Source organism: Silurus meridionalis, chromosome 25 (assembly GCF_014805685.1).
Source record: "Silurus meridionalis isolate SWU-2019-XX chromosome 25, ASM1480568v1, whole genome shotgun sequence".
Lineage (NCBI taxonomy): Eukaryota > Metazoa > Chordata > Actinopteri > Siluriformes > Siluridae > Silurus > Silurus meridionalis.
In genome coordinates, this window is record NC_060908.1 from 11,313,101 (window position 1) to 11,333,556 (window position 20,456).

Below are 20,456 nucleotides of genomic sequence, written 5' to 3' on the forward strand. Positions count from 1 at the left end.
TTAGTAGACGTATTAAACCACATTAAACTCCCTGATCAGGCAGCTACTAAGGATCAATAAATGAGTGCTATAATAATGTAAATGTAATTTATTTGCTGGTGGGGCAGATTGTAAATGTAAGTATTTTCACATCTCAGTTTATGCTCATGTTCGACTGTCTACAGTTTGTCGGCCAGTTTGCTTTTTCATTACACCACTACACACAGTAAAGTAACATTCACAAGCTACTTCCGGTGTCACCATGTGAACTTTATTTCCTTTGGTGTTCGCAAAAATAACACACTAACAAAATAAAACATGTGACCAACAGTATAAAAAAGCCTGCATTTATGCTGCTGAAAGTAATTATAAACAAACTAATCAAAATGATAAAAAAAACCCTCTAAATAAAAACAGTGCAACTGCTAATTCGTATGTCCAATTTTAGCGAGTAAATGAATGAAAATTTAAACAGACGCACAATTTCTACATTAACAGGATAAAATTATAAAAGGAACTGAAAATACATAAACTTATAGGCCAAGAGAAACATATGAGAATTGTGAAAAGAAAATGGTTCATTCAGAAATTCAACTTATTTAGTTTCGAATGAATGGAAAGAATTACAAAATAAATACTACAAATATAAATGGAAACACATTTTTGAGAACACCGTGGTCAGCGAGCTGAACAGAGGATGAATGTCAGATTGAGGGATACAATTAAAAACACAAAAATCATTTCCACACAAAACCGTTTTGTACACCGAGTGTAAATTGGCTACATCAGAACTCTATGAGGCACTTGGAAAGCCTGATTTCAACTTAATTTTACAGTAAAGCAGAAAGTGACCCTGTTTGAATGCATGTAGAAATATGGCATTTGTCCAAGTGTGGGCTTTGATGGATATAAAATGAACCACAGATTTGGGAGAATAAAAAATATACATTTTGTACTCAGTGAACAATGTTTCATTAAAAATAGTCACATTTTATCTTAGACAAGTCACATAATGCCAAAAGACAAGAGATGGAGAAAAAAAAAAAAAAAAAAAAGAATCAGAATGAAGGATGAATTGAAAGCTATGAGGTATTTAAGCTAGAAGTAATGAAAACCTGCCACTTATCCACAGCCAGTGAATCTTTCTCCTTTGCTTTCTTGGTCCCTTTCTGTAATAATAACTTTGACCACAAAAAAAAAAAAATCCCTAAGATATTAAAAGAAAATGCATGCATGCGTGTGTGTGTGTGTGTATGTGTGTGTGTGTATATATATATATATATATATATATATATATATATATATATATATATATATATATATATATACACACACACACACACATACACACACATACATATACACACACACATACACACCCTCATTGCCAACTTTAATAGAAAAAACACTTAAATTGGAAAACTACACAGATCCAGGTGATAAGGTTGTGCTCTTAAATGCTCTTTTGCTCACCATGGATTGTAGAGTGATTAGTTTAAACCAGTGTGTCTGGCAATCAGATTTTCCTACTAAAGTGGCTGGTGAGTGTAAATACCTCTAAATGCCCTACCATTAAATGGCCTATATGTAGATATTATTGCCATTACTCTACAACTTACTTGACACACTGCAGCTAAAGGTTACTGGCCAAACCCAAAAAAATTCTGTCTGAAATTAACTGGTCTTTTTTGTCTAAAGCAAAAGCACTCAAAAATTAAATTTGTGAAAAGGACGACAAACACCTTCATCAGGAATGAAAAGTGTTCGGAAATAAAATGGTCTTAATCACACTACACTTAAAATACGTTTCAAATGTTACACACTGCACTGTTAACAAACACACTTCGTTCATTTTCATCAAACGACTCCGTTAAAAGGAATAAGTACACTTCAAAAGACCTAGCTCCATATAAATATATACATTTCTGGACTTATTAAAAAAAAAAGCTAATCTGCAGTTTGACTTTTTCACAGCAAATTTATATAGATATCTCTTGTTTTTTTTTTTTCTTTAGCATTTATCACCTCCAACCTCAGAATTTCCCTTAGGTTCTTAAAAACAATGTTGGATAAGGCTATATACACTTAGCCCCACTGGATTGGAAACAGATGGGAACTGGTGGTCTCGTTTTCTTGATGCTCTAGGGTAGGCTGGCGATGTCACGTTTTGGTGGCGGACCGTCTGGCTTGCAGGCGGGGCTGTTAGCCTTGTCTTCGAACATCATCACCCTGAAATGAGAAGGAGACAGTAGCAGCCTGCTGTGAGTAAAATAGGACACCAAGCTAAAGATGGAACTTTAACATTGGTCGTAGCTCAGTGGTTAAGGCAGTGGACACAAGATTAAATCCAAGCACCACCAAGCTGTCACAGCTGGACTCTTGAGCAAGGCCCTTAACCCCAGTGGTGGACAAAGTTCTGTACACAAACCATGTACTGGAGAAAAGTGGAGATACACTCTGTAAAATATTAATCCAGTAAAAGTGCTCCCTTTAAACCCTGACTTGCCTTCAATTGTACTTAAGTATCCAAAGTACTATGATTATTTATGGCTATAATGTTCCTATTATGATATTTGTCACATACTCTTGCTTAATCATCTCAGTTTATGTAAAAGGACTCTGATGTTACTCTTAGCACGGCAATCAAACAGTGCTTTATGCCTAATAAAATGATAATGAAAGTTAAATTCAACTACTTAAAAAACAAAAAAAACAAAAATAAAAACAAAAAAAGGGTAGCTGTGTATGTATGTTTATGTTGTTTTATGTAGCAACAGGGTCCTGGAGTAACATTGTCTCATTTCCCAGTGTACTGCATCAGCTATATATGGTTAAAATGACAATAAAAGCTTCTTGTCTTGACTTGACTCCACCCTGATTGGTGGCTTGCTTTGCTTGACCAGTTAAGTTTTTATCCTCTAATAAATAAAAAGGAACGACTGATTTCGCAAAATGTAGTTGAGTAAATAGTAATAGTGGCTCTCGATAAGTGTGTCTGCCAAATGCCATATATGTGCATTTAAAGAGGAAAAACCGTCATTCTAACTGTTCATACTGTAGTTTCAGAAATAATCACCATAATGATTTCTATGCTTTATGTTAAACATTTCAGCTAAAACAAACAAACAAACAAAAAATGCAGTTTAAAAATCTATCGATATATTCAAAAACAGAACCGGGCTCATGGTGTTTGAAAGAAGGGCTGTCAATATGATCCCAAAGTCCCCAATGAAGCATAAAGATAAGCGCATCATGATTGAAGGAAACAGGAATGGAGTAATGTACTGAGACATATTTGTGGAGAATTTGATCTTGTTGGCTAAAGATGTTGAACACACAGGCCGAAACAACTCGAGATGGCTTTGCATTGTTTTATAACCTATTATAGATGTCTCAAAGATGTATTTGCTGTAAGAGCTTTGCATAAAAATACTCATGTTGGCAAGTTGCCTGTTAAGCCTGCTCATGAATACATAATCGATTATATTAAATCGAAATAAAAGACAAGGCAAAAGAAAGTGTCATTTATGTTTGAATAATTATTAAGGTCTCACTGCAAAAGTTAACTTCCAGGTTTTGCATTTGACCCAATGTGTGAAACAAGTCCTTGTACTCAGTCATTTCCCCATGCAACCATAACTGCACCACTACTTCTTGATGAAAATCTCTCATCAGAACAAACGGAACTTGGTTGCACAAAAGGTCAGATGTACAACACTCTTATCCACTTTAATATAAACACATAGCAGTGTTATAGGTTACTTTGCAGTGTGCTGGCTTACTTCCCCCTTGATCTGCACACTGATACTAAATAACATATTAAGAGAAAAACAACATTTTCATTGACTACATCGTTCCCTCTGTGTGCAGTACTGACCCTAAACCAAATTAGCATTGCCTCTTGCTGACAAAACAGGGTATATGCTGTATGTGTTCTAGTGAAATATACTGTAAGACTGACAGAGGAGTTTAAATGACTAGACTTTATATTAAGCTGAGAACAGCAAGCATTTTTTCCTTTTGCATAGTTAGCAAACCTGGAATTCTGGAATTCAAATATACTCTCAAAATTGTATATGGAATGGCAGTGTCAAAGAACAAGGCCAGTGAAAATGACCAATAATTTAACAAGGGGAGGAAGGGGAGGAGGAGGCAAAAAAACAAACAAACAAAAGAAACTGATTTCAACATGAACTGATTGGTTTCACAGCTTCTCCTTAATGCTTAAGTCATGAAAGCATTTATACAGTATATGATCAAATGTTTTCAGTCAGAGTTATTCCACTCCATATTATTGTCATGCTGGAACGTGTTTCATACCTTAGTTCCAGTGAACTATATCAAACAAAGACATTACAGTGGAACCTCGGGTTACGAACGCCCCGGCATACGTATAATTCAGGTTACGAATCGCAGTTCATAAAAAATGTTGCCTCTAGTTACGAGAAATTTTTTAGGATACGAGCATTGCGCACGGAAAAATCGCAGGCAGGTTAGTTTTTTACGTATCGCCATGTGCTCTCGCTGCGCTCTCGTGCAGCACATACACATCCGCTCGTCGCTCTAACAGTGTGGAATTACTGAACTTTAAATACTGTACGTATTCCTATCACCATGCCGCCAACAAAGAAGCCTGATGGAAATTCTCCTTCCAAACAATAACTCTCCCTCCTCCCGCTTCTACGGACGTCGTCTCCATCATGCACGCAGCGAGACTTCTTAAAGGTAAGGTACCATTTAAAGATTTATTTTTTATATGTTTATATGTTTTTATATGATACGATTTCAATATAACATGTTAAAAGTGAATAATATTAGTGAATATTGGCGTTATTTTTTTTTTAAGAAACACTTTTTGGGTGTCCAGAACGAATTACCAAAGTTTCTATTCATTCTTATGGGAAAATTTGTATCGGGATACGAGCTTTTCAGGTTAAGAGTAAAGTGATGGAACCAATTAAACTCGTAACCGAGGTTCCACTGTACATACAACTGGAAAACACAAGTATGACGGGTCGCATATCTCCAAACATTTGACCACATAGTTTCATATATAGAGAGCTATTTTGCAGTTGTGCAAAGTTTACATCTAGAAATGCACACTTACTGCCACAGTCTGAGTGAGAGCGACTTCAGTTCTCCAGATCGTTTTAGAATAAGAGATGTGAAGCGTTCTTGGCCAATCTAATCAGAGGACGTGTCTTTACTTTACTTTTCTGTTTAATCAATGCAAATCTCCTTAAGCTCTTAACATGCCCTGTGCTGAGCTGACATCTAGCAACATTCGTTCCTTCACTTACAATATTACAAACCCTTCACCCATTTAAAAAAACCCTAAATTAAATTTTTTTACTTGGTTTATAGGTCAATTCCCCAGAGTACTACAGAGCTGGGTCTAAAATTAAAGCAATAATCAGGATTTATTTGAGAGACATGTTAAATAGGGAAGTATGATTTCAAACATCTTATACTACAGAACAGTTGAATTCCCTTAAAGCAGCACAGACTGTTGTGGTGGCCGTACAACTGTGTACAATTGTGGTAAATAGTTTGGTAACAATCTGATTCACAGCGTGAATGCTCCACATAATCTACCATAAGAAACAAATTAAAAAAAGATAAGTTAACAAAGGAAGAGGAACCCATTGATATAGCAAAGCTGTTTGAGAGCAGATGCTTATTTAACACTTGCGAAACAAGTCTCCGGTATTAGCGCTTTCTATCAGTCAGTACGCTTTATGCGAAGGGAAAACAAATTTTGTGGTTTAACAAGTTTTGTTATATTAGTCATGAACATGAGAGCGAAGAATAGAAAGAAGGAAAAAAAAAAGGAAGTAACTGAACAACAACACAGGAACTAAGTTGTTCAAGGACACTGCATACCATTACATGTAACTGTATATGGTTTAAAAAGCATGACGTGTTTAGCATTAATGTAAAAATAATAATACAAAAAACATGTTTTATTCCTTCTATATAGTAAAGAAATACTTAATTCCTCATTTCCCCTGATAATAGCTTTTGGGTCAGTTGAAGTACTACAGCTTCGCAGGGCTACTTAAAGCTGTCCTAAATTCCCTCTGCCCCAGTTCACTCCACTTAAAGGACCGACTCGATGGGATCTGACATATTGCCTTCATCTGGGTCAAGAGAATGGATTTAAATCTTATTAAATCATTTAGGTGGGAATGCTCTGTGTTTTTTGTTTTGTTCTTACTGACGCCACCCTTCCAGGAGTAAACTGAAATTTTATTGATTTTATTTAAACTTAGAATTTGATTTAAATGCCATCGAAAATAGAAGTCATGACGGTTCTTGCTAATGGTATCCTGCGAATTTTGGTTGCACCAGAGCTTTGTGTACATAGTTGAAATCAAGGGTGGAGTAAAAATAAAATAATTTAGATTGTAGTCACCACCACCTGTTTAACTGCTAAAGGATTCTTAAATGCACCATGGCATGATACAAGCCCACTGCACATGTGAACACTTCTTACTGACGTCTTAATTTCAGCAAATTGGTTCACTCTCTATTTAGATTTCTGCAATGACTAGTAAAAGACTAAGATTTTGAGTATTGCCTCTTGTTAGTTTTCAGCTTGTTTATTCAACTCTCTAGAAACCGTCATTTCTACATTACTATAGCGCTGTTCTTTGGCTCAGTTTATCATCTTTTGGAAAAATGCAGCCACAATCCAAACTATGTGGTTCATATTCTGGATTGATTTAGTGGTTAAATTGCTTTGTCAGAAGCAATTTTAAGGGCGCAGGAGAACTCTGACCAGGACAGGGCCCTGAGAGCATTGGAGCCACACCAAGGCCTGATTCGGACCTAATCATTTCTTTAAAATGACTTGAAAGTAGTAGTACTGTTTACCGTAATTTCCGGACTGTAAAGCGCAACCATATATAAGCCGCACCCACTGAATTTTACAAATATTTTCTACACTAATCTACTTTACACAGGCTTTAATGAAAGACACGTTACACATGGTGTAACGGGTGAAATATGTTGCGCTTCCTTTAGGAGCAGAGCGGTATTTTGGGAATAGCATGCCAGAAGCGAGCTCTCCCTTCATCCAGACTCAACGCATTACAACGGCTTGTATCTAAACAGTAGCCGACCAAGAAAGTCATTGTTTACTGTCTTCCTCCTTCCTTTTACAACTATTTCTCTCGGGAGTTTATCTTTGGTCATCGTTGTGCGTTTAAAAATCACCCGATGGAAGTTTTTTCTCCCGATGCCGTGCAGCTCAGAACACAGGTGAGGTGCGTTTTTTCGTTTCCGTTCGGAAATTTAATTGGTCTTATGTAGTTTCGTTTTTTTGCTTGAAGTTTATGAAACCGGGAAAAGCCCAGGAAAAATTCATAAATTAGCCGCTTCGTTGTTTAAGCCGGGGTTCAAAATGTGTGGATATAGTCCGAAAAATACGGTATTTGTTTGGGTTTATTTGTAAGGTGCTTTTCACAATGGACATTGTCTCACAGCAGCTTTACAGAACTTAAGAATTAAAGTGAATTATGTGTATTTACCGCTGCACGGTATCGTTAGAAAAAAATTAATCCCTAGTCTCACACGCACACACACGCAGTAATACCGGAAGAATGCAGTGACGTGCTGTTCCCAAAATGGCGCTCTGCTCTTAAAGTAGCCACAAAATATTTCACCCGTTAATCCGTGTAACAGACACTCTTTTTCGGTAAAGCCTGTTTAAAGTTCATTAGTTTCGGTGTAGACACTGCAGCTTATACACAGGTGTGGCTTATTTATGTTAAAAATAAAAATATTTGTAAAATTCACTGGGTGCGGCTTATATAACGCGCTTTATAGTCCGGAAATTACGGTACAACAAAAAATTTTAATCAAGCTAATAATAATACAGCAGTTGAGATAAGATATTTTTATTATAACCTTTTCTGGTGGCATCTGGATAAGTGCTTAAAGGAGCTTAGAACATAAGAGTCCAGAGGAACATATGTTTTGCCGTTAAGCAGAAATGTAAATATTTTTGGGATTTTAGGCTGAATTTAATTTAGTATGTTTGTACACTTTCCATTATTTTTGCCACTTTTTTTTTTGTTTACTGTTTTTATTTTATTTTTTGCAGCCCTTTATGCAAAAATTTTCTGATGATACTAAAGTTATTTTTATATTTTAAAATTATTTATTTAATTACACTCAATTGGTGACAGAATTAATGATGCGTGTGACAGATAGCAGTGACAGCAATGTATATATTTTTTTTAAAGGGAAAAGTGCAAACCCACAAATTAGGCCCTGGACAAAATTCTGACCCAGATAAAGGCGATAGTAAAGTGGTGGTCAAAAGAAAGTAAACCGATGCGCTTAAGGCAACACAGTGGATTTTTGTATTTGGTTTTACTGGGGAATCTGACTGCACCGCCTCGATTATGCTTTGTGTGTGAGGATATCCAACAGTGCCATGGTCCCAAGCAAGCATTGAGTGAATATACACAAATTGAGAGTTTAAACTATCATTGTATATAGTGTGTTAGGCTACAGTGTGGATTTTTGTAAAACCTTTGGTTGGTTTTGTGGTTCTTAATGTAAAAAATATGCCATGCCTCAAAAAAGTAAAAAATAAAACTCTGCATTCCACTGTACATGAAATGCAGCCTGCCAAAGGATCATCTCAAATCGGTTGACTAACCTGAATGTAATAAACACCACCACAGCAGAAGGCTTCACAACACTATATTACCTGTATAACACTTTAAAACATTTAACATGGACTTCTGTGTATTACATTGCAAAATCTATGCTTTGTATCTCAAACTAGACAGTGTCTGAGAAATATGGCGACATTGGTAAGATTAGAAACAGTAAACACTGCTAAAACTTGGCACAAGTTCACAGTATCAACAAGTTTCTTCTATTTTTTTGCAAGTCTAATTGTTGCCAAGTCTGTCTTATCGCTGCCAAAGAAAACAACACTGAGTAGCTGAAGCCTGCGATTTCTGTCCCTACCTCTTCTGTTCCTCTTGCAGAAAAAAATAAATAAAAAGAATGGGGAGAGGGTGGAACCACTTTGGGCCAACTTGTAGTGCGTCCATAATAGCATTAGTTAGGGAATTGGGTGTGGGAGATATCGCGCTTGCCCTTATTAAGAGGGTAGGGACAACAGCTGTCTGTATACAATAGTATAACACCAAAAATATAAAAGGCAAAATAATGTAAAACTATTTGTTTGCTTCCAACAAAGTTATGGAAAAAGTTCCACAGAAATCGCGTGTACAAGATAACGATACGTGTCGTGACACTCCGTCCCCTGCAACGAGAGATAATGGTGATGAACTGTTGTGACTGTGTGGATCAGCAGCAGATCTGCTGACATGATTAAACATGTACGACTCCTATAAACAGCCTCGCCATGCACAAAGTGTCAGCACAAAAAAAGTGCCCATGCAGCACACAAACTTACAGTTTCAGCACAGCCGAGCGCTTCCCCAGCATCATCTTGACAAAGTCTCTGTAGTTGATTGTTTCGCTGCTGCCGCCAGTCACCTCGGAGATCATCTTCTTCATCTCCAAGTGGGTCTTGGGCACACCAAGCTTCTCCATCATCCTCTTTAGACCCATCATATCTGCATGACAAACACAAATTATGTTTTCACACACACACCATTTGACAAAGGGGCATAGTTAAGCTGCATAATTCTTAATGAAACTATCAATGTTTTCCTTTTTTTGTCTACTACAACATGTATGATTATTATTATTATTGATAATATTATTATGGATATCAAAGTGAAACTTCCACAAAACAAGTTAGATTTTGTTATGGCTTACATTTCTAACCAACCGCTCTCTTTAGTTCCTCTCCTGAAGTTAAAAATATAAAGAACACAGAACTGAGAACCCAACTAAAAACTGAAACTGGGGACTAAGAAACACTTAATAAACATCTCCCAACAAAGTAGATCATTAAAAAAAAAAAAAAAATTATATATATATATATATATATATATATATATATATATATATATATATATATATATATATATATATATATATATATATATATATATATACACACATACACACATATACACACACACACACACACACACACACACATATATATATATATATATATATATATATATATTTTCACATTTTAATCTGTTTGTGAAGCATCTGCAATATATTTCATATAGTCAGCTGTGACTATAGAACAATAACACAGAACAAACTCATTTACATTAATCTTACAGGTAAAACTACTGCCAGCATTACTGTTAAAGCAAATCAATAACACATTCTGACTTGTCACATGATCGCATTGCTGTCGCATTCTTTCAAGAAAATTGTGGAAGACGAGCAGTTTAGCTGACTTTGAGGCTCAAATGTTAACTTTACATTATGCTTTTACAAACTTGTTTAAAATTTGAGACTTTTTTAATACAATTTTACAAGATATTGTAAACCTTCAGTACTTTTTAAATACTAAATCTCTGTTCATTTAGATTTTTTTTTTTATTTGTATTCCTTAACGCACTAAAAAAAACAAGAAACAGCTTGTATAGGTTATGATTTATAATTTAAAAAAATAAAACATCAAATATAAATTCCATTCATTCAAATGTATGTTGATTTACTGTACAGATGCACTGCAACAGTCTAAATCCAGAGTAAAATAAATTCCAATGTCAAAAGAAAACCTGAACGCAACTACTAAGCCACTAAAATAAAAATCAGACCTGATAAACAAGCTGTATGAGTAATGTGTCACAAGCGAGTTTTGAGTGAGACAGCTCATGCAGCCATGACTCATTCAACCCGATCTATCATTTCATACATTAAATCTTGGTTTCCTAAGTAAATAGGAATGTAATATTCAGAGCATATTTTTTTCCTGCTGTTGTTTTTCCCTTTATTTCCACTGTGCTTCACTATGTTTGTGGCTACACTTAGTATGACGAATGCAATCTGACTGCCCCAGTGCAAATGCTTCACAATTTAACTGCACTGCAAAAAAATTAAGATCAAAATTGAGGTTTTTGTACAAACCGTGTTGAAGTTAAGTCAAATAGATTCACATATGGCACAGCTCAACCATGCACACACACAAAAAAGCCATGGTCTCTACAAAGGTGGTATAAAAATACACCACCATGATTTACCTGGAAGTGCAGAGTGAAAGCTCAGTAATGAATAACAGGCAACGCTTCATCATTTGTCAGAACAAATTTTACAGCTCACATACGTTTATTTCATTCTGAGGTGAACATATTTTACCTTTATTGTAGTTTTTAAAATGCAAAAAATTATTCAGGCTGATTACAATTGCTGCGTATTAGACAATATCTATATAAAAACAGCTCATTTCTTGAGTACTGCATTGTAATGATTGTCTTTTAACTAAATATAAAATCCATGCATCACCTTAAACTAACCATATGATTTTTGTGAACATTAATACATTAAATATTTATTTACACCACATATTAATGCTGTTTATTCTAAACATTGCTGTCAATGTTCATACTTGAAGGTTACAGTTGAAGGACACGATAATCTAGAATTCACAAGTGTTTGGGCAGTTGGTATTTGCAGCTGTTTTCTATGAGACATGTGGAATGCATTCATGTGCAACAAGGTGGACGTTTGCCAGATGGCTAATTTTATGCTGGTTGGTTGTTTGTTATTATTTTTCATGACATGGTGAAACTGATACACAATAAAGCTATCGTTTACATTCCTCGAAAGGTTTCTTCCTGTTAACAAAATCTAATGAGCATTATCTACAGATGAAGCAGATTTCTAAAGCAACTAGCATCGAACTATAACAAGTAAATTAGACCATTTTGATATAAAGACCTTGTATTACAGAGTTCATACTGTTTATGTCTTGCAAGCATTTACTGTTATCCCAGCCATAGAGTTTGTTGCCTAAACCTAATTTAATAAAACCTTGAAAATCATGAATTCAACAGCAATGAATAGCATATTTATTTGGTAAGAATTTAACCATAGCTATAGGCGTGTAACAACGCATCAAAATTACAGAGGATGGTCAAAACCACCAGCGTTTTCCTGGCAGTCAACTGCCTGGCATTCAGAACCCTCACCAGAGTAGATGTCTGCACAGACACTAACGGTTTACCCTCCTTCCATCATGAAGGTGATAAAAGAACATACGCACCAGAACCAGTTGATTCACGGCCTGCCTTTTTACTACCATCACCATCACCCTATTGAACTTTACACTACACTGCTAGGACACTGATGGCTCACATACTGTATATTTACATATTTATCTGCGCTGGTCAGTTTTCACAATGCTACTGTTTGCACTTATGGTAGATGCAAAATTGCATTTCGTTGCTGTGTAATTGTACTATGCAATGACCGATCGATCGATAGATAGATAAATCGATAGATGGATAGATGGATAGATCTATCCTATCTATCTAGTGACAATGTACGATTATGTAGCGAACGCATTTGGACCATTTGAACATCAGAGCTCCCAAAGCTCAGAGGCCAAAACTATCAGGATAACATTAATTACATGCAATTAGCTTGTTAAGTGCATGAAAGAGGTTTAAAGAAATTAATGGATATATGATTATTATCATGTCCAACATCTTTTCAGCACCTCCAAAATTTTGACTGCTTGTAAGCAAACATACAGCATAGAGATTATTGCAATTCCATCTACATAAAAAGACTGATTTGTTCAACCCCAAGACTATACTACAATTACAAAATTTCTCTTCAGCAACAAGTAACATGAAATGTACACTCTCATTAAGGCTTAATCACACACACACACACACATTCACTCTCTCTCTTACTTACCAATCTCTCCCTCATCATTCAGGTCAAATTCTGCATATTTGTCTGCAAAACAAAATGCAAAGATGTCAGATTTAATGATGCTGAATAAAGCTCAATAGACAATGTTTGTAACCAGAGTCCTTCTCCCTCTCTCGCTCACACACACACACACACACACACACACACACACACACACACACACACACACAGCTGCGAGTGTAGATGGCCAGGACATTATTAGGACAGCTGAAACTGGGACAGACAAACAGATCACAGCAGATGTAACTCAGAGCTGAGTAAAAAAACTAAACAGTTAAACATACATTTAACTTTAAATCATTTCTAAGGCTCAGTTTTCTGTGCTTTACACTCTGGCCGTCTTGTCCATCTGTCTCCATAACTGTTTGTCTCTGCATCACAAAGACAGCTCTGTTGGAAAGGGGATTGAAACGGTGTCTCTCCTCCTCTTCAAACAAATGACGGTTACAATGGCCCCTCTTGTTAATGCTGTCCCCTGAAACTCATGACTATTCAAAAGACTGTGTGGGGAGGAAAAAACAGGGCGGGAAATAGAGACTGAGAGAAAAAGGGATAGACAGCCATGGCGGCTTGATTTGATGCCCTCACCACAGAGTTTAGGGTAATTAACTAGAGAAGTTAATCGTTTAAAACAGGATTTAACCATAAAAAACTCTAGTGGGTGGGACAGAAATGCCTAAAACATGCACAAGTTGAACTGGTAACGTCAATCTGTGTTTAGGTGTAATAACCAGCCGAGTGCAACAGCTTAGTTTATACAATTGTTACAAAAATAAAAATGTACAAGTCCACTTCGCAGCCAGCTCAAAGCAGTAGACATTAGTCCTGTGAAAAAAATTAGTGTGTGAAAATAACAGTAGAGTGTTGATGATTTGACACTACCAGGCACTGACAGTTGTACAGAAGCATTTTGCAAAGTAAAAAAAACTTGATCTCCACTGCATCATTCCTCAAACGAAGATCCAGAATCTTTTGGGTAGCACACAGCCAAATTATCATGTGATATTCACTGATATCCATTCATAAATGCAGGTTTCTTTTGTCCTTTTCTATTTTGTTAAATTTCTGAAACTATGCGGTAACGTCCATAATAAATAAAATAAACTGATGTCAAGTATACACAAGACTTTTGCTAATTAAATAAAAAAAATGCAGCAATAATTTCCCTAAAACTACTTCCTTTAAATTTAAACCACAGCAAGAAACAAGGGGGAAGGAGGGGGGCTTACAGACAGTGTGGTATTTAACTATAAATAGTTTAAAACATCTGTATGAATCATTCAAGATTAATATTTATTGGATCATCTGTAGTACTGGAGAGAAAAACACAATTTGTCTACATTTTAGCCATACTATTGTACAAAAAAATGTAAAAAGGCTGATTGGCTACTGTATGCTGTGAAGAGATTATTAAATCAACAACCTACTTCATTTAGTAGCATGACCATGTTTGGTTAACATAGTGGACGTCTTTTTTTTTTTTTTTGTGGTACACTGGAAATCAGCGGCTTCCTCATTCTCTCCGTGAGCTGAGAGGATAAAAAATAAAAATAAAAGGCACCCATACAGACACATTCAAGGGTCTGCAGTTGACCGGAGGCCTTAAGACAGAGTGAGTCTGCAGGCGAGTGTAAACTTGACCAGACCAAAAACAGAAACAAAGACTTGTTCAATCTGTGTGGATCATGCACGTTTTTTCTCTTCCAATTTCCATTTATACTTAGCTTTCAAACTGCATCATGGCTTTGCTCTTCAAGGATACGCAAGTTTGATTTTACATATTTTGTACATGAGCACAAACACAGGCACATAAAAACACAACTTAGTCAAATTGTAAACAACTTAAGGAATTTAAGGCCCTTGAGTATAGAGTTCAAGTGTCAGGAATGGAAAATTGGGGATGAGGGGAAAAAAAGAAAGAGAAGTTCACGTTTTTTACTATAATCTCCCTCATCCATGGACACACTCGGATATGTTATTTCTCTTCCCCAAAAGAATTCTCAAAAGAGCAAGTAAGCATTCTTGCAGAACCACAGTGCAGAAATCTCCTCCACATACACACCCACAGAGCTATTCTTCTATAAACACGTCACATGTGCATGCGCAGTACACTCGTGTGCAGCCACCTCTGAGGATGTTTACATGTTACAGACGTTCCGATTGATCTTTTAGCCTTTGTAGTGCTTACTTTTGAAGGAATCCAGCTTCTCTGGCAAATCCTCTTCATCTCTGTACTTCTGATCCTCCATGAATTCCTGCAGAGGAAGAAAAAAAAAAAAAAAACAATGATGTGATGCAGTTTAACTATTTCCCATTAGTGACTCTTAGGTTACATCTAAGCACAGCACTGTGTAGACAGATGCAAACAGTATGTGTTGTGAGTATGCATTAGCAGAATGCTAACCCTCTGCTCAGATTGCAGGTGATAGCTGACCATAGCTTTTTCAGCTTAGGAAGAAGAATAAAGCTTAAAAGGAAGTAGCAGAGGTTTGCTGTGCCTCTTGTAAGTGTACACAGCTGGCACAGTGATCTTGTTTCGCTAATATGTCAAAAATAATCTTTTTAGTTTAACACAAATACACACAAACAGGTTGCTTGAGCCGTTTGCTTTAAAAGCATATATTTTATCAACAACCTCTGGTCTGATTTACAAGCTGATGACATCAACTGTATTAAAAATAACTGTCAAAACTGAAAGCAGAAGGCCATGAAAACAAAATAAACCCGAGCTTAACAAAACCAAAAATTCTTGACAGAAAGCCCATTTTCCAAATGGTATTTCTATGAGACTTAATTGGTCACTTAATCCAAAGCTTCTTCCCAATCATGTTCTTCAGATTATCCAGACTATTAGCATAAGTGAGGAATGATAGAAATAATAACCTTTATTGAATCTGTAATTTATTACAGTGCTTATCTGAAATAAAACAATTTTAACTCAGAAATGAACTAATGGCTTACAGTGAAACACCTCTGCTTTATTTGGTTGAACTAGTTGTGATAGGTACAGTGCCAGTAGAAACAGAAGACTCGCTATGGCAATTTGTTTACCGAAAAGCTTTAAAAGGAAATGTAAAGGACTATTTCTGGTATATAGCTAAACAAAAGGGTGTAGGTTTTTTTTAAAGTGTAACCACTTCCTAGCTCTTGGAACAAAAGCAATTTAAAAATACAAAACAGCCTTCATTTAACTGACCAATACGGACACAGCAGGATCTAAGCTTGTTAGGTCAAAGCTGAGAAAGCCATCCAGATATACGTAGCATGTGAGTGAGAGACTTAAATGTTTGCTAGCTTTATTTCTGCCATATTTAGCTGTAAAAACTTATACTGAACTCTTGCAAAGGATCATGGGACTTTATCTGAATAAAATGATCATACAGTCGGAATTCAGATGACTAATTACACAAAAATTAGAAGCCCAGTTTGGTGACAATAATTGCATCCAGTCAGGCAGCTTTACCTCGAACTGTTAAAGCGCAGACAATGAAGACTGGAAAATAAACCTTTAAAATGGCTGTACAGGGCACTGTTTAGCGAGACGTGACATTCTGTAGTCTTATCCAGAAACAAAGAATACATACAAAAGTACAGTGCACACAACACACAATGCATAAGTTAACGTATCTACTGGGAAGAGGAACAATCAGGCACAATTTCATTATAAATGTTGTCATAACATACACACCCGTCCTGGCCTTTCTGTATAGTGGGGAAAAACCAAGCACAGTACAAAGAAAGAACATGATGGGGAAGAATGATAATGAATAAATAAATAGAATCTAAAAATAGTTAAAATTAAGGTCAAAGGAAGTGGGCAGCAACGTGAAACCAGACCAAACCACAAAAAAAAGCACTATGTTCACATATCCTATGTCATCAAGTGGTGTAAACGTGCAGATAACAACTTTATTCTCATTATTATTTGTTAACACGGGTGTGTCAAACATACAGACCATGGTCTGGCATGAGTTCAATAAAAGTCCCCTTTTAAAAAAAAATCTAACATAAAACGGCTTATTTCACTTTAAGGAAAAGATACATTTGACAAATTTATATTAAAAGTAATCTTAAATGCTGAATCATAGGTGGCCAACCTCTGTTCAGAACTGATTATTACAATTATTAATATTAATAAACCTTTTCTAGGACATCTTTTGTATATTTAATCCAGAAGTAGTAGTGTGCTACTTTCTGAGACCCTGTTAACAAGGGCACTAAAAATATTACCTGGAATTTGGACATGTTTTCAGATTGCACCTTCAGAAACAAATCAAACTTCCTATTTCAGTTCAAAGTATCAGTTTACTTCCTCTATCGTTAACAGTTTCCCACAGTACGGTGCTTTCTGACTAAAGGCTGATATTGTTGCTAGTGGTCTTAAGCAACCTCTCATCTCATTTCTACCTAAAGTGACACTGCAGCGCCTTAGTACTTCAGTCTGTTCGGGTCAATCACCTTCTACACACACTGCTTAAAAAGATCTGCTTCAGTTCAATACAGTCTTTACAGAAAAACCTGACAGTGTTCATTTATGTTTCTGGTAACGGATTTTTTTCTTCCATTAGATACAAATGTAAAATAATAAGCACCAGAATTGTGTGTACACGTGTCCAGACGTCTCACTCATGGCCCCTTAGACACACTGCGCTTTTGCTCAAATGAACATTGAAGAGCAATTAAAGTCAAATCTATTAAGCAATTCTTAAGCAGACGTTTGTGATGTTCAGGCCTTGATATGTCTCTTCAGGTTGCATCCCAGCTGCTGGTTAAACGAGTTTAGAGTGTCTGACTCACAGTTACTAACTGCATAAAGGCTGACCGAGTTTATGCAGATCCTTGTTCATTTTAATGCCGTGCTCAAGTCACCTCCAAACAATACAAGCCACAGATTTGAAATCTCGACTCTCTCCTTAACTACCAGTTACTTCCGTTTCTCAAAATCGACAACAAATCAACATGGCTGGAGAGGGGGTTGGGTCCAAAGGGTGGATGTAGGGCCACGTTCATATCTAAACACAATGTGCTAATTACTACTATACACAGTATATGATATAATAATTACATATATAATGGAAATGTAACTCATCTCTCTATAATGCAGAATCTGTGATTTCTTTCTGATGCATTAAAAAAAACTGCGACTGAAGGAAACTGGAGGAAATTGGCATAGGTAAAAGTACTCATTTTTAACAATAAAACACCCCGCAGACTGCAAAAGTCAGTAAAACAGAAATAAAATAAACATTAAAAAGCTCTTATTCTTCCTGTGCAGCCTGGTACTAGTCCAAGGCTCAGTGATTGAGGACCCCTGCTTTACAATACACATTATGTGTTCCACTTCATGTAATACTATTGACATGCAGATGATTATGAATGGTGACAAAATTTGAATATGAACAATCACTGCTTTTCTATTGGGTGACTTCAAGATGGTGCCGGGGACGGTTTTGTGATATGCAAATAACCGCGACGACCGCATGAATATGTAAATGAGCTCGTGACGCCTTCACGAGCACGCGCTCGCAAGAACAGCTTTCCCACTGAAGAGGAGCAGCAACAACGGACTCATTCATTCAGACAGCTGACAAAAACACGCTCGCGCACACAGACACAGCTACAGCCAGGCAAATTAGCTTTAAAATAGTCCCTCGTTTTGATAATAACTCCTACATTTTATTTTGTATTTAAACACTTTTTTTTTTATTATAAAAACTTATTATTTTGCTTTATTTATTGTAAAGGTTTAAAGATAAACCAAGGTCAGAGCCCGGGTCCAGTTAGCTGAACTGAGCTAGCTACCGTTTTCCCATTAAACAGTATCAATGCATTATGCAAAATAATCATCCTTACCTTGTTCACTTCGTCCAGCTTCTCCCTCTGCTGGGCTTTCAACAATCCAAACGCCTTTCCACCTGAAACAGAAGCACAAACCTCTAAAATAAACGGACTTAAAGGCGTTTTCATGGCTGTGCACTTGCTGTGGTAATACAGAGCAGCGCGCTAAGAGACAGAATACAGTGTTTCAATAGCGTCCGAATAAAACACACACAATTACTATAAACATACTATGAATTAATGAATTCATTCAATATACTACCAAATACTATTTTACCTTGTAAGTTCTGGTTAGACGGCATGATGGAACAATTGGGAAGCTGAATATCGGCGAGACTCCTGTCCTTTCTCGAGAGGAGGCGGAGGAGAATGAACCCGAATCACAGGAGTCCAGGGAGTAGCGTTCCGCTAATGAATCGGTCTCAGTGTGTCGACTCGCGAGAATCGACTCTCAAACACGAGCTAATTAAATAAATAAATAAATAAATAAACAATTGCTAGGAATAAAAACTTTGTTAATGTTTATTTTATTTTCATCTGATTGACTTCGCTGTTTGCAGAGTGTTTTAGTAAAAATTATACTACTAATAAAGAAAATTACCATTTCCGCCTGTGTCTATTTTCTCCTCACTGCCTTCAGTTGTAGTTTTTGTTTTTTTATATCGATAATTGAAGCTCGCATCGATTCTGCCTGATGATTAGGTACATTTTAATTATATATAATTATTAAATTGATAATTGAATCAGTGAAGATATATCAAGATATATTACCCCGCACCCCCCGCACACAAATCCGTTAAGTAAATCTAAATACCCTGTGTTTTCTGGTTATCAGGCGCCATCGTGCGGCCGAAAGTAAAAAAAAAAATACAAAATAAAAAAATCGAATACAGTCATAATTTGGCCAAATTTAGTATCGTACAAATGAAACACTCCCCCTCCACGCACGCGCGCGCGCACACACACACACACACACACACACACACACCAGTAAATTTTTTAGGAATGTCAATTTTTATGAGGAAATCATGAGGAAAGGTCAGCCAAAGTACTTCAAAACAGTTGTTAATGTTTTCTTTCCTGTAGAATTTGAACATTTCATCATATTTTCGTCCATGGATAGAAAAAAAAAAAAAAAAATAGGGGTGACCTGGGATAGTTTTTTGTCTGCATCTTGGCAAACTAGTTACAAGTGTGTGCTATCAAATGGCATAGTTGTTATCAATGTTGCACAAACAGAAAATGCATGGTTTAGCTTTAAACACAACAAGTAAAATGTTACAATTCACCCCAAAGTCCGGTTTCGTTGTAACATACCGTGGGGTGATTTGTAACATTATGATATCCACTGGGATGATATGTAACATAATGCAATAAGGATTATGGCACAAAACGGATTCGAAAGCTTTTTATGGAACAGTGACTTTTAAATATAACGCATGTGTTTGTGTGTGTTATACAGCTGAATAAAATTTACAAATGTGCATCGCCTTTAAACAATTGAACACTAATTTTGTGCATATTTTGTGTGTTTGTGGGCGACGTACAAAGTGCTTTTTTTAAACAAAGCAAACTTGGAAAGTGTTTAAGTTTAAGTGCTTCAGGAAAAGAAAGGTTTTCACTCGTTGCATGAAGATAGCCAGGGACTCTGCAGTTCAGACATCTATGGGAATTTCAAAATAAACATTACCAAGTTTTTTCTTGAAGTATGCTTGCCTGGGACCAGTCGAGCAGTGCTGGATGATGGCAGCATGGTGCAGTGTGAGGAGTGATGAGGTCTCTGAGGAAAGATGGTT

The 20,456-nt window shown here is 36.3% G+C and overlaps 1 protein-coding gene across 1 annotated transcript; it reads right to left on the bottom strand.

Annotated features, from left to right (window-relative positions):
• Positions 1-228: 228 nt before the first annotated feature.
• aif1l (allograft inflammatory factor 1-like) lies at positions 229-19,096 on the bottom strand. The gene is made up of 6 exons (XM_046839353.1): positions 18,938-19,096; positions 18,676-18,737; positions 15,011-15,077; positions 12,805-12,846; positions 9,422-9,584; positions 229-2,208 (listed from the first exon to the last, which is right to left on the bottom strand). The coding sequence occupies exons 1-6, from the start codon at positions 18,960-18,962 to the stop codon at positions 2,121-2,123; spliced, it is 447 nt and encodes a 148-aa protein (XP_046695309.1). The 5' UTR covers positions 18,963-19,096; the 3' UTR covers positions 229-2,120.
• Positions 19,097-20,456: the final 1,360 nt, after the last annotated feature.